Source organism: Scyliorhinus canicula, chromosome 10 (genome assembly GCF_902713615.1).
Source record: "Scyliorhinus canicula chromosome 10, sScyCan1.1, whole genome shotgun sequence".
NCBI lineage: Eukaryota > Metazoa > Chordata > Chondrichthyes > Carcharhiniformes > Scyliorhinidae > Scyliorhinus > Scyliorhinus canicula.
In genome coordinates this window covers 46,444,582-46,460,085 of record NC_052155.1, presented here as the reverse complement: position 1 = coordinate 46,460,085, position 15,504 = coordinate 46,444,582, and the positions used below count along the sequence as shown (strand labels likewise).

The 15,504-nt window shown below is 52.3% G+C and overlaps 1 protein-coding gene across 2 annotated transcripts in view; it reads right to left on the bottom strand.

Annotated features, from left to right (window-relative positions):
* Window positions 1-12,479, bottom strand: part of slc22a13b (solute carrier family 22 member 13b) — an 85,440-nt gene extending 72,961 nt beyond the window's left edge. The window contains exon 1 of one of the 2 annotated variants that reach the window (XM_038808851.1): window positions 12,342-12,479. Coding sequence is in view for 1 of the 2 variants with exons in the window: in XM_038808850.1 (XP_038664778.1) it covers window positions 11,023-11,400 (378 nt within the window). In the remaining variant the exon portion in view is untranslated. Of the gene's footprint in view, window positions 1-11,022; window positions 11,401-12,341 lie in introns of those variants that run through there. The other variant, XM_038808850.1, reaches the window with a different exon arrangement.
* Window positions 12,480-15,504: the final 3,025 nt, after the last annotated feature.

Here is a 15,504-nt window from a genome sequence, read left to right as displayed (position 1 = left end):
GCTGCTTTCGCTCTGTTGAACTCCGCCCGTCTCTTAGCTATGTCCGCTCCAAAATCCTCGTAGATTCGGATGGCGTGCCCGTCCCAATTGCAGGCTCTATTCTCCTTGGCCCAGCGCAGGATTGTCTCCCTATCCCGGTACCGGTGCAGTCTGGCTATAACTGCTCTCGGTTTTTCCCCTTCCTTGGGCTTCGGGCGCAGCGATCGATGAGCTCTGTCCATTTCCGGTGGGGTGGGAAAAGTTTCCCGCCCCACTAAGGAGCCCAGCATCACAGCCACGAATGTTGTGGGATTTCTACCCTCTATTCCCTCTGGCAGGCCCACTATCTTAATATTTTGCCTTCTCGAGCTGATCTCCTGGTCGTCTACCCTGCCCTTCAGGCTCCCCTGTGTTGCACTCAGTTTCGCCATTTCCCTCTCCAGGGACATGACCCGGTCGCTCACGTCAGTCGCTGCCTTCTCCAGCTCTTTAATGGTTGCCCCCTGGGCTTCCAGTATCTTCCCTTGGGCATCCACTTTCTCCTCCAATCTGGTCAGAGTCTGCTGCACCCCTGACATGGCCCTGGTCACTGCTGCCTGTGCTGCGGCCTCTGCGTCCGCTTTCAACTCTGCCTTGATTGCCTGCAGCTGCTCCCTTACCACCTCGGCAATGGCTTCCTTCCAATTCACGCCCCCCTCTAACCCCAGGGGAGAGGTTGCCCGCCCGTCCAGCTCTTTTGGATGCGGCGATACATCCTTCCTGCTGCTTCGCGTGTTGACTCGTTCGCCCAAGCTGGTTTGCCCTTTGCCCCGTCTACTTCCGGTGCCCCCTTTCTCTTGGCTCCCTTCTGGCATTTTTTTCTCCCCCTTCCCCTTCATCTTCATCTTTTCTTCTCTCCTTGTTCTTCTTTTCCCCCTTTTCCGCACCCTATTTTTATTTTATTTATTATTATATATATATATATATATATTATTATTTTATTTTTTTTAAATAAAAATTTATTTCCCCCCTTCTTTCCTTTACCCCTTTATTTTACCCCTTTTCTCTTTACCAGTTTTCTTTTGGGGTTTTTTTTTTAAAAACAGAAATATAAGTCTCTTTTTTTTCTTTTGTTTTCTCTCTCCACTCGCCCAGGAGAGAGAGAGTCCCTTTGTCCTTGCCACGTGGTGGTCACTGCAGTTGGGGGGGGAGGGGCGAGTGGGCCGGTGGTCGCTGCCGGTAAGGGGGGGGGGGTGTCCCCGCTGCTGGTTGGGGGGGGGGGGGTGTCCCCGCTGCTGGTTGGGGGGGGGGGGTGTCCCCGCTGCTGGTTGGGGGGGGGGGGTGTCCCCGTTGGGGGGGGGGGGGTGTCCCCGCTGCTGGTTGGGGGGGGGGGGTCCCCGCTGCTGGTTGGGGGGGGGGGGTCCCCGCTGCTGGTTGGGGGGGGGGGGGTCCCCGCTGCTGGTTGGGGGGGGGGGGGGGGTCCCCGCTGCTGGTTTGGGGGGGGGGAAGAAAAGAGGGCCCAGCCGCTGCCGCACTGCTCCCGGCCCGCGTCTGGGGTGGGGGGGGGGTGGGGGGGGAGAGAAGAGGGCCCGCCGCTGCCAGCCACCGCTCCTGGCCCGCGTGAGGGGGGGGAGGGAGAGGGGTGGACCTGCCGCTGTTGGGCTGGGGGTGTCGCCGCCGCTCCTCTGCGTCGCCTCTCCGCCTCCGCCCGCTTCTCCTCCGCTCGCTCCTTCTCCTCCGCTGCCGCTTCTCCTCCGCTCGCTCCTTCTCCTCCGCCGTCCGGCCTGTCGGGGGGGGGGGGGGGTGGGTGGGTTCCTTGTCTGGCGCTTGCGGGAGCCCCTCTCCCTCAGGGATTGCAAACCTGTCGCCACCAGGAGCAGACGGTACAGCGCCCAGGACAGGATCTTCATCAGGTTGAGGTCCAGCGGCTGCTGCGGGAAGGTATTATCGGTGCCAGCAACAGCCCCAGGAGAGCCCAAGTGGTAGTTGTGAAAACTGTGGAGAAAAATAGGATGGTCGTTGACTACAGTCAGACCATCAATCGGTACACATCAGCTCGACGCGTACCCCCTCCCACGCACATCTGATATGGTCAATCAGATTGCACAGTGCTGGGTCTTCTCGTTGTGGACCTAAAATCTGCCTACCACCAGCTCCCTATTTGCAAGGCAAACCGTCCGTACACCGCGTGTGAAGCAGACGGCTGTCTTTACCACTTCCTTAGGGTTCCCTTCGGCATCACTAACGGGGTCTCGGTCTTCCAACGGGAGATGGACCGAATGGTTGACCGGTATGGACTGCGGGCCACTTTCCCGTGCCTGGACAACGTCGCCATCAGCGGCCACGACCAGCAGGACCACGACGCTAACCTTTCCAAATTCCTCCACACCGCCAAACTCCTCAACCTAACCTACAACAAGGAGAAGTGCGTGTTCAGCACGGACCGATTAGCCATCCTCGGCTATGTGGTTCAAAATGGAGATCTAGGGTCCGACCCCGATCGCATTCACCACCTCATGAAACTCCCCCTCCCCCACTGCCCCAAGGCCCTCAAACGATGCCTGGGGTTCTTCTCGTACTACGCCCAGTTGTTCCCTAACTATGCGGACAAGGCCCGCCACTCATTCACTCCACCGTTTTCACACTAACGGCCCAGGCTCACCAGGCCTTCAACCGTGTCAAGGCCAACATCGCCAAGGCCGCGATGCACGCAGTTGACGAGATGCTCCCCTTCCAAGTCAAGAGCGATGCATCAGACGTCGCTCTGGCCACCACCCTCAACCAGGCAGGCAGGCCCGTGGCATTCTTTTCCTGCACCCTCCATGCCTCCGAAATTCGGCACTCCTCTGTTGAGAAGCAGGCGCAGGGCATCGTAGAAGCTGTGCGACATTGGAGGCATTACCTGGCCGGCAGGAGGTTCACTCTCCTCACTGACCAATGGTTGGTTGCCTTCAACAACACACAGCGGGGCAAGATAAAAAATGATAAAATCTTGAGGTGGAGGATCGAGCTCTCCACCTACAGTTACAAGATTTTGTATCACCCCAGTAAGCTCAACGAGCCCCCCGATGACCTATCCTGAGGTACATGTGCCAGCGCACAAGTGGACTGACTCCAGACCCTGTACAACGATCTCTGTCACCCAGGGGTCACCGTTCTTTTCACTTCATAAAGGCCCGCAATTGCCCTACTCCATTGAGGAGGTCAGGACTATCACCAGAGACTGCCAGGTCGGCGCGGAGTGTATACCGCACTTCTACCGGCCAGGCCGTGCACGCCTGGTGAAGGCCTCCCGCCCCTTTGAACGCCTCAGCATGGATTTCAAAGGGCCCCTCCCCTCCACCGACCGGAACACGTGCTTTTATAACGAGGCCACCGTCATCAAAGTCCTCAACACCATCTTCGCTCTGTTCAGTTTCCCCGCCTACGTCCACAGCGACTGGGGATCCTCATTTCTGAGCGATGAGCTGCGCCAGTACCTGCTCAACAGGGGCATTGCCTCGAGCAGGACGGCCAGCTACAACCCCCGGCGAAATGGGCAGGTGGAGCGGGAGAATGGGACGGTCTGGGAGGCCGTCCAGCTGGCCCTACGATGTAGAAATCTCCCGGCCTCCCACTGGCAGGAGGTCCCCCCCCGAAGCCCTTCACTCCATTCAGTCGCTCCTTTGCACTGCGACTAACGAAACTCCCCAGAAACGTCTCTTTGCCTTCCCCAGGAAGTCCACCTCCGGGGTCTCGCTCCCAACGTGGCTGGCAGCTCCAGGACCTGTTCTCCTCCGCAAGCACGTGCGGCTCCACAAGGCGGACCCGTTGGTTGAGAGGGTACAGCTACTTTATGCGAACCCGCAGTACGCCTACGTGGCGTACCCCGACGGCCGCCAAAACACAGTTTCCCTCAGGGACCTGTCGCCAGCCCCCCGCCCCTGCCCCGGCACCACCCTCCCTCCCCCCAGCGCACCCCACCACAGCCCACGCTCCAGGACGATATGTCCTCCTCGGTCCCACCCGGGGATGAAGATGAGGTCGACACGCTCCCGGAGCCACTGACAACCGAATCGACGCCTGAATCACCACCAGAACTGCGGCGCTCGCAATGACGGATCAAGGCGCCCTGATTGTCTGAATTTGTAAACTTTTCCTAAAATGTTAAACACCTGCATGTAAATAGCCTTCCACCACCCCCACCGGACTCTTTTTTAACAGGGGTGAATGTGGCAGTCATCACTGTTGTATTGTGTATACTGCATATGAGGGTATTACGGTAAGGCCCCTGTACTACAGGTACGGGGGTAGATCCCTGCCTGCTGGCCCCGCCCAGTAGGCGGAGTATAAATGTGTGGGCTCTCCAAGCTGCAGCCATTTCGGCAACAGCTGTGGGAGGCTCCACATCACTGCGTGATAAAGCCTCGATTACACTTTACTCTCGTCTCGTCGTAATTGATAATGCATCAACGAGGAGGTTAACAATTAATCCTATTTCGTTATACAATGCCAGGTCTAGTATAGCCTGTTCTCTGGTTGGCTCCAGAATGTGCTGTTGAAGAAACTATCCCAAAAACATTCTCTGAACTCTTCATCTAGGCTACCTTTGCCCATCTGATTTTTCCAGTCTACATGTAGATTAAAGTACCTCACGATTATTGTACTTTTCATTGTTTTTTTTAATAAACATCTTATCGAGGTATTTTTTGGTATTATATCAACACAATAAACAATGTACATGAAACTATAAACATAGTGCAAAAGCCGTCTCCCTCCCTTACATGACCCACCTTTATTAACCCCCTACTCTAAGCTAAACAATCTCCCCCCCTCCTTCTGCTGACGATTAATTTTCCGCGAAGTAGTCGACGAACGGTTGTCACCTCCGGGCGAACCCTAACAGTGACCTTCTCAAGGCAAACTGATTTTCTCCAAACAGAGAAAGCTAGCCATGTCCGATAGCCAGGTCTCTGACTTTGGGGGCTTTGGGTCCCTCCATGCTAATAGTATCCGTCTCCGGGCTACCAGGGAAGCGAAGGCCAGAATGTCTGCCTCTTTCTCCTCCTGGATTCACGGGTCTTCTGACACCCCGAAAATTACCACCTCTGGACTCAGCGCCACCCTTGTTTTTAACACCGTGAACATGACATCTGCAAACCCCTGCCAAAATCCCCGAAGCTTTGGACATGTCCAGAACATGTGGACATGGTTCGCTGGTCGTCCTGCACATTTTGGACACCTGTCCTCCACCCCAAAGAATCTGCTCATCCGTGAACGACCTTGAATTGTATCAGGCTGAGCCTGGCACATGTTGCAGACGCGTTGACTCTACTCAACGCGTCCGCCCATAGACCATCCTCTATCTCTCCTCCCAGCTCCTCCTCCTACTTGTGCTTCAGCTCCTCGGTCTGCGTCTCCTCTGACCCCATAAGTTCCTTGTACATGTCCGAGATGCTCCCTTCTCCTACCCATCCTCTGGAAACTACCCTGTCCTGAATTCCCCTTAGCGGTAGAAGCGGGAGGTTGAAACCTGTCTACGTAGGAAGTCCCGCACCTGCAAATACCTGAATTCACTTCCCCTCGCCAACTCAAGCTTCTCCTCCAGCGTCCTCATACTCGGAAAGCTCCTCTCTAAACATATCCCCATCCTCTCAATCCCTGCTCTTCGCCATATCCGGAACCCCCCGTCCATCCTTCCTGGGGCAAACCGGTGATTATTACAGATTGGGGACCAGACCGATGCTCCCTCCGCTCCCACATGTCTCCTCCATTGCCCCCAGACTCTCAGGGCCGCCACCACCACAGGGCTGGTGGAGTACTGTGCTGGCGGGAATGGCAGAGGTGCAGTTACCAATGCCCCCAAACTGTTGCCCTTGCATGATGCCGCCTCCATACGCTCCCATGCCGGACCCCCCCCCCCCCCCCCCCCCCCCCACTTCCAGATCATGGCTATATTCGCCGCCTAGTAATAGTTACTACAATTTGGCATCGCAGCCCACACTCTCCCCGACACCGCTCCAGCATTAACTTTCTTACCCGCGGGGTCTTGCCCACCCAAACAAAGCCAGTGATCACTTTGTTGACCCGTTTAAAAAACGACTGCGGAATAAAGATGGGGAGACATTGAAACACGAACAGGAATCTCAGGAGGACCGTCACCTTCACTGTCTGCACCCTCCCAGCTAATGACAACGGGAGCGCATCCCATCTCAAAATCGTCCTTCATTTGGTCTACTGGCCGGGCCAGATTTAATTTATACAGCCGGTCCCATTCCCGCGCCACCTGAATGCCAAGGTACCAAAGCTTCCCCCTAATAATCTAAACGGCAGCTCCCTCAATCCCCTCTCCTGTCCCCTCGCCTGGGCCGCAAACATCTCACTTTCCCCATATTTAGCTTATGCCCCAAAAACCGGCCAAATTCCCCAAGAATCCTCATGATTTCCTCCATCCCCTCTAAGGGGTCCAATACATACAGAAGCAGGTCATCTGCATAGAGCGAGACTCTGTGCTCCCCACCCCTCCCCCACCCCCGTCCAGCCCCCTGAGGCTCTCAGAGCAATTGCCAGCAGCTCTATAGCTAGTGCGAACAACAGTGGGGAGAGGGGGCATCCCTGTCTCGACCCCAGTGCAGTCTAAAATAGTCCGATGTTGCCTTATTCGTCCGTACACTTGCCACAGGAGCCTGATACAGCAATCTGACCCAGTCAATAAAACCCCGCCCAAATCCAAACCGTCCCAGTATCTCCCACAGATAATCCCATTCTACCCCATCAAAAGCCTTTTCTGCATCCACTGCGATCACTACCTCCACCTCCCTACCTTCCGGGGGCATCATGATCACATTTAACAACCTTCTTATATTGGCCACCAACTGCCTACTCTTAACAAACCCCGCCTGGTCCTCCCCAATAATGTTCGGAACACAGTCCTCAATCCTGGAGGACAAAATTCTGGCCAGCGTTTTGGCATTCACATTCAACAGGAATATTGGCCTGTAGGACCCACACAGCTCCAGGTTCTTGTCCTGCTTCAGAATCAGCGAAATTGTGGCCTGTGACATCGCCACGGGCAGCACCCCTCTTTCCCTTGCCTCATTGAACATCCTCATCAACACCGGCCCCAATATCCCAGAGAACATTTTATAAAACTCCACTGGATGCCCGACCGGCCCCGGGACTGTACCCGCCTGCAAGGCCTTCAGACCCTCCGCTATCTCTTCCTACCCGATCGGGGCCCCCGGCCCTTCTACCAGATCCCTGTCCACCGTTGGGAAATTCAGCCCCCCAAGAAGTGCCTCATCCCCTCCGGCCCCGTAGGGGGTTCCGATATCCAGCCTACTGTAGAAATGCCTAAACGCCTTATTCACCCCTGCTGAATCTCCAACCAGGTTCCCATCTCCGTCATTTACTTTCCCTATCTCCCTGGCTGCCTCCCTCTTTCTAAGCTGCTGTGCAAGCATTCTGCTGGTCTTCTCTCCATACTCCTAGATCGCCCCCCTCGCCTTTCGCAGCTGCTCCACCGCCCTCCCTGTGGTTAACAAGCCGAACACCACCTGTAGCCTCCGCCGTTCTCTTAAAAGCCCTGCCTCTGGGGTCTCCGCATACCTCCTATCGATCTGTAGTATCTCCTTTACCAGTCGGTCTGTCTCTGCCCTGCCCACCTTCTCCCTATGGGCCCATATCGAGATCAGCTCCCCTCTGACCACCCGCCTTCAATGCTTCCCAGACCATCGCTGCTGAGATTTCCCCCAGTGTCGTTAACCTGCAGGTAGCTCTGAATACATTTCCTCAGCCGCTCACAGACCCCTTCATCAGCCAAAAGTCCCACATCTAACCTCCATTGCGGCGCTGGTTACTGTCTTTGCTATCCTGCAGGTCAACCCAGTTGGAGCATGGTCTGAGATTGTGATCACTAAATACCCTGTGTTCACCACCCTTGCCTGTAAGGCCCTGCTCAAAATGAAGAAATCGATCCGGGAATACACTTTATGCACGTGTGAGTAGAAGGAGAACTCCTTCACCCTCGGCTGCCCAAATCTCCATGGATCCACCCCCCCCCCCCCCCCCCCCCCCCCCCCCTCCCCTCCCCCATCTGCTCCATGAACCCTTGTAGTTCCTTGGCCATTGCTGGCACCCTGCCCGTTTTCGAGCTTGACCGGTCCAAGCCAGGGTCAATAACTGTTAAAGTCCCCTCCCATGACGAACCTGTTCGAGTCCAGGTCCGGTATCTTCCCCAGCATCTTCTTTATAAACTCCACATCATCCCAATTTGGCGCAAACACATTCATTAATACCATCTGCACCCCCTCCAATTTCCAACTGACCATAATGTACCAACCTGACACATCCAAAACTATCCTACCCGCCTCAAACACCACCCGTTTATTGATCAGGATCGCGACCCCTCTAGTCTTTGAATCGAGTCCTGAGTGAAAGACCTGACTGGCCCAGCATTTCCTCAATCTAATCCAGTCAGCTACTCTAAGGTGTGTCTCCTGAAGCATTACCACGTCCGCCTTCAGTCCCCTAAGATGCGCAAACACGCGTGCCCTCTTGACCGACCCATTTAACCCTCGAATATTCCAGGTGATCAGCCTAGTTGGGGGGCTCATTGCCCCCCCCCTTGCCAATCAGCCACCCTTTTCTTGGGCCCGCCTTCAGCCCATGCTTCGCGCCTCCACCGGCCCACCTCCAGGCAGCCTCCACCCCCGACCTCCTCTTTGTCCCTTGGCCCAAGTCCCTCCCTCATCAGCAGAACATTTTCCCCTCCTAGTAACAACACTCTGTAACCAAACACCTTTGATAAACCGAGCATATGCACACCTCCCACTGCGCTTCCGTGAGCTAGCCCGCCCAGCTAGCTAGGTGGCCCCCATCCCTGGCGCCGGATAGTCTCCCACCTATTGTTCCCCCCCCCCGTTCATACAAACTCCAACATCAAACAATCCCCACACAATTGCACGACAGAAAAAAACACCAAAATCTAAACAAGCACACCTCCATCCCCCAACAGTGCAAATGAAACCTTAACTCACTCAGTCTGCTACTGGTCCCAAACCAACACAGAAGGCATTACAAACAGCTTCCACGAAACGAAAAACGAGAAACATTTTTTTAAAGAACAGAGAAACAAAAAGAAAAAAACAACATGAACGTTGCAGCAAAGCTCAAAAGTTCTCAGTCCACCACCAGTCCTTTCCCTTTTCACGAAGTCCAGGGCGTCCTCAGGCGACTCAAAATAAAAGTGCTGTTCCTCGTACGTGTCCCAGAGACGGGCCGGATACAACAGCCCGAACTTCACCTTTTTCTTAAAAAGGATCGACCTAATCTGGTTGAAGCCTGCGCTTCTCCTGGCCACCTCTACACTCAGGTCTTGATAGACCCGCAGGATACTATTGTCCCACTTACAGCTCCGTGTCTGCTTGGCCCACTATAGAATGTATTCCTTATTTAAGTACCTGTGGAATCTCAACACCATTTCCCTCGGAGGGTCTCCCATTCGTGGCTTCCTCGCAAGTGCTCTGTGAGCTCTGTCCACCTCCAAGGGCTGGGAGAATGCCCCATTCCCCAGCAGCTTCTCAAACATATCTGCGATGTATGCCCCAGCGTCCGCCCCTTCGGATCCCTCCGGGAGCCCCACGATTCTCAACTTCTGCCGGCAGGACCTATTCTCTAGGTCCTCCACCTTCTCCAGGAGCTTCTTCTGCTGGTCTCTCAGCATACCCACCTCCAACTCCACTGCAGTTTGATGTTCCTCCTGCTCAGCCAGCACCTTCTCCACCTTCTGGATCGTCTGATTTTGGGCGTACAATCTAAGCTCCAGCTGCTCAATTGATTCTTTTATCGGTTCCAAGCAGTCCTGTTTCTGCTTAGCAAAGCCTTCCTGAATAACTTGTATCAGCTGCTCCGTTGACCACTGGGTCGACAAACCAGAGGTCCGGCCCTCCGCCATGCTGTCTCCCGCTTCAGCTTCAGCCCAAGCCTTCTCTGTCTTTCTGTTTCTGCCTTTACGAGCACCTCTAGCCCTCTCCATGCACCAATGTGAGAATTCAGTACACAATGGCCTCTATCTTCAGTTTTACAGTTCAAGTCCGGTAGAAAATCGGGGGAAAAGGTCCAAAAGGTCAGCTTTGACAAAGAGTCATCGGACTCGAAACGTTAGCTCTTTTCTCTCCCTCCAGATGCTGCCAGACCTGCTGAGATTTTCCAGCATTTTCTCTTTTGTAATATTTCTACCTGAACTTTTAAAAAGAAATCAGAGGCTCCAATGTATGATTCTCTATAAAGCACTGGTTACCATTGAGTGGAAAACATCTCCTGTCGTTTTTCCCATTTGTCCATATTCAAAGAGTTTTTCATTTCACGCCAGCAGAGATTCAGCTGATCCACCGACCTGCAAATAATCCGCTGAGTGAAAAAGCATTTGGTCACAAATAAAAAAGTTTTTGAGTTGCACGAGAGCTGCCGAATTGCATTGCAAAGGTTTAGGGTGGCCCGGTGGCATAGTGGTTAGCATTGCTGCCTCGCAGCTCCAGGGACCCAGGTTCAATTCCGAACTTGGGTGGCTGTCTGTGTGGAGTTTGCACTTTCTCCCCGTGTTTGCATGGGTTTTCTCCGGGTGCTCCGGTTTCCACCCACAGTCCAAAGATGTGCAGGTTAGGCGGATTGGCTGTGCTAAATTGCCCCTTAGTGTCCTAAAGATTACATTTGGGTACTGGCTTACGGGGATAGGGTGGAGGCATGGGCTTAAGTTGGGTGCTCTTTCCAAGAGCCAGTGCAGGCTCAATGGGCTGAATGGCCTCCTTCTGCACTGTAAATTCTATGATTTCTCCAAACTTCAACCAGCTGAGCCTAATACAAAGTCAATTCCAGCAGCTAAGTACTACTCCACTTGCCTTGCACCACAACACCTTGAGGCAGAGCTCCACATGCTAACTGCACCCCCCCCCCCCCCCACTTTGTGACTTATAGAGTGGGCCACCTGCAAAGGGGCAACACATAGAAGCTTGCCCTTCTCTCCCCATCTCTCGGGATAACAGTCTAATTAAAGGCAGATCTCTTCAAATTTGAAAGAAAACCAACCTCTGTCACTAATGTCGAAGTATATTGTGAGGTGTCGTATACCCATCCTTCTTCGCATGCTACCGTCGATTGGTTTCGGTGCAAACGTATCCAATCGATATCCTTATCTGGGGTCGGCTTGTACAATTTACACTTCTGGTAAGATCCATTTCTTTCCTCTGGGAGAGTCAGGAACAACTGTTCTTCTTTGGCCAGCCCAGCACTGAGGTTTAAGATCCAACTGGTTTGGCAGTAATGTTGGACACCAGCGCCAGTGAAAACCTGAGCAGGCAAGTGGAGCCCCATGAAGAAATTGGGCAAACATACCAACAACAGCAAACGTTTCTGGAATGGACCAAATTCCCCCACCGCTTTAAGAATTTCTCCAAAATCATTCATCTTGTCTCCCAACTTAAACAGTGTCAGTTCTACAGCATGCAACGTGCAAAGTCTGAACTATAAAATCCGCGATTGTATTAATGCTCAATCACTTAAATCTACAATTAACCCAAATAGCTCAGTTGCAGTTAATTTTTGCTACGATGTGTAACGAAATGAAAGGCTGTTAACCATTTGGTACATTTGCCCTGAGTTAAGTGCAAAATCAACATTACAGGTTCAATTGTGTTTGCAAGGGACAAGCCACTGCCAATAGTTCAAAATGTACCAGTGATCCTACAGGGCCTCAGTCAAAAAGAAAAACAGCTTTTTGATTGAATTGTTTCATGAGATGTGTAGGCGTCACAAGTAAGGCAGAATTTTATCGCCCATCACAAATTGCCCTCGAGAAGATGATGGTAAACCACTTTCTTGAAGTGCTGCAGTCTATATGGTGGAAGTACCCCACCCCCCACCACTCTCTCCCCCCTGTTCATGGGGGAAAAAAGGATTCTGGGATGTTAACTCAACTATAGGAATGAAACAGGATGTATTTCTAAAGCAGGATGGTGCTTGAATCTTAGAATCATAGAATTGACACTGCACAAAGAGGCCATTTGGCCCATCGCATCTGCTCCGGCCCTTGGAAAGAGCACCCTACTTAAACCCATACCTCCACCCTACTGCCGTAACCCAGTAACCCCACCTAACCTTTTTGGGTACTAGGGGCAATTTATCATGGCCAATCCATCCAGCCTGCACATCTTTGGACTGTGGGAGGAAACCGGAGCACCCGGAGGAAACCCACGCAGGCACGGGGAGAATGTGCAAACTCCGCACAGACAGTGACCCAAGCCAGGAATCGAACCTGGGACCCTGGAGCTGTGAAGCAACAGTGCTAACCACTGTGCTGCCGTGCGACTCGACTTGAGGAACTTGCTGGTGGCGGTGTTTCCATATACCTGCTGCCTTTGTTCTTCTGGGTGTTAAAATTGCAGGCTTAGAAGTTGCTGTCTGTGAAGTCTTGACAAGTTGCCAATTGAACAAACTCTGAATGCTAAAAGAAAAAGGTTTGGTAATTATTGAAGGGAAACAGCCTGGAAGCTCTGGGCAAGTGATTTGTTCCAAACCCCATGAAGAAAATAACCCATAGGGATACAGGCTGGGAAGTCCTAAGTACACCACAACCTAAATTAATATTACTTCATGTTCACCAGTTAATTAATAACCTAACACAAACACTGTGTTAAAGCAAGGGAGACCAAGCTTTGGATTTAATATGCCCTGTCAATTCATACCATGGAACTTCAAGGGCCACACATATAAAAATATCCTTAATCTTTTTCCCAAGCACACCACATCCGCAGGTTCCAATTTATCCATTGTGTTTGCTACTTCCTCCAGCAACTCTAAATTCAACATGATTTCCCTTTCACAAAAAAATTGGGCTCCTCCCGAATCTAAGGAATTATGGAAGATTATAACCAACACCCCTACTATCATCTCTACAGCCACTTCGCTTAAGAATTAGGAGGCAGGCCTCTGTTCCTGTTGTTTGTCAGCCTTTATATAGAATAGTTTTTCCAGTATCCTTTACCTCTATGGACTGTGGTGACTTTCATTTTCAAGGGCAAGATGGTAATCAGGGAAGGAGTAGGGCCTATTGGGGACCAAAGTAGCTACCTGTGTGTGGAGCCAAAAGACAAGGTGAGGTATAAAATGAGCACTTTGCATCTGTGTTCACTATGGAGAAAGATGATGTAAGTATAGAAAGCAGGGAGGGGGACTGTCATATAATTGAACAGATTAACATTGAGAAGGAGGAGATTTTTGTGATTTAAAACTGGATAAATCATCAGGCCCAGATGAGATTTATGCTCAGCTTCTGTGTGATACAAGGGAGGAGATTGCAGGGGCTTTGATGCTAATTTTCGTTTCCTCTCTGGCCACAGGAGAGGTAATTATAAACCAGTCAGTCAACATCAATGGTAGGGAAATTATTGGAAAACATTCTGAGAGACAGAATTAATCTCAAATTGGAGAGGCAAGGGTTAATCAAGGATAGTCAGCATGGCTTCGGCAGGGGGAGATCATGTCTAATAAATTTGAGTGAATTTTACGAGGAGGTGTAGATGAGAGCAGTGCAATTGATGTAAACTACAAGGACTTGAGGAAGGCTTTTGACAAAGTGTTGCCTGGGTGTCGCATGGGAGATTGATCAAGAAGTGAAGAGCCCATGGATTCCAAGGTAATTTGGCAAATTGGATCCAAAATTAGCTTAGTGGCAGGAGGCAGTGGGTGATGGTCAAAGGTTGTTTTTGTGTCTGGAAACCTGAGTCCAGTGGTGTACGACAAGGATCAGTGCTGGGTCCCTTGCTGTTTATAGTGTACATTAATGATCTGGATAGGAATGTGGATGGTATGATCAGTAACACAAAACTGGTGGTGTGAAGAGCGAGGAGGGAAGCCCTAGATTACAGGATGATATAGACTGGCTGCTCAGATGGGCAGAACAGTGGCAAATGGAATTGAACCCTGAAAAATATGAGGTGATGCATTTTGGGAGGACTAAAAAGGAAAGGGAATACACAATGACCAGTAGGATGCCAGAAATTAGAGGACCTTCGAATGGACATCCATAGATCCCTAAAGGTAGCAGGAAAGGTAGCAGGACAGGTGGTTAGGAAGGCATGTGGGATACTTGCCTTTATTAGCCGAGGCATAGAATATGGCAAGTTATGATGGAGCAGTATAAAATGCTCATTGGTCACAGCTAGAGCACTGTGTGCAGTTCTGGTCCCCACACTACAGGAAGGATGTGATTACACTATAAATGGTGCAGAGGTGATTCACCAGGATGCTGCCTGGGCTGGAGCATTTTAGCTATGAAGAAAGGCTGGTTAGGCTGGCGTTGTTTCCCTTGGAGCGGAGGTGGATTTCCTGGGGAAGGCAAACATACGTTTGTGAGGGGTCTCGTTGGTGGCTGTACACAGGAGCGACCAGATGGAGTGGAGTGCGTCGGAGAGGACCTCCTGCCAGCGGGAGACTGGGAGACTGCTAGACCATAGGGCCAGAAGGACGGCCTTCCAGACAGTCACGTTCTCCCTCTCCACCTGTCCGTTTCCCCAGAAGTTGTAGCTGGTCGTCCTGCTGGAGGCGATGCCTTTGCTGACCAGGAACTGACGCAACCCGTCGCTCATAAAGGAGGAGCCCCAATCACTGTGAATGTAGGCGGGGAACCCGAACAGGGTGAAAAGACTGCGCAGGGCCTTGATGATGGAAGCAGAGGTCATGTCAGAGCATGGGATGGCGAAGGGAAATCTTTTTTTTTAAAAATAATTTTTATTGAAATTTTTTACAGGAAATATAACAACGAACAATAGCAAGCAACAATAAAGCAACATAATAAATATAACACCCCCAAGACCGTAGCAATGCATGTATCACCCCCCCCCACCCCCAAACCCAGTAAACAACAAGATAACTTAAAAATAAATTAAAATTAAATAAGCATAGTCAACGCCCCCCCCACTCCCCCCCCCCCCCCCCCCCCCCCCGCCTTTTTCCCCCCCCTCCCCCCCGGGTTGCTGCTGCTGCTGACCCAGTACCCTATCGCTGAGCCAGAAAGTCGAGGAAAGGTTGCCACCGCCTAAAGAACCCTTGTACCGATCCTCTCAGGGCGAATTTGACCTTCTCCAGCTTAATAAATCCTGCCATGTCATTGATCCAGGTCTCCACGCTTGGGGGTCTCGCATCCTTCCACTGTAGCAAGATTCTCCGCCGGGCTACTAGAGACGTAAAGGCCAAAACACCGGCCTCTCTCGCCTCCTGCTCTCCCAGCTCCACCGCAACCCCAAAAATCGCGAGTCCCCAGCCTGGCTTGACCCTGGATCCAACCACCATCGACACCGTCCTCGCCACCCCCTTCCAGAACTCCTCCAGTGCTGGGCATGCCCAGAACATATGGGCATGGTTCGCTGGACTCCCCGAACACCTGACACACCTCTCTTCGCCCCCAAAGAACCTACTCATCCCTGACCCGGACATGTGGGCCCGGTGCAGCACCTTGAATTGGAGGAGGCTAAGCCGCGCACATGAGGAGGAAGAGTTAACCCTCTCCAGGGC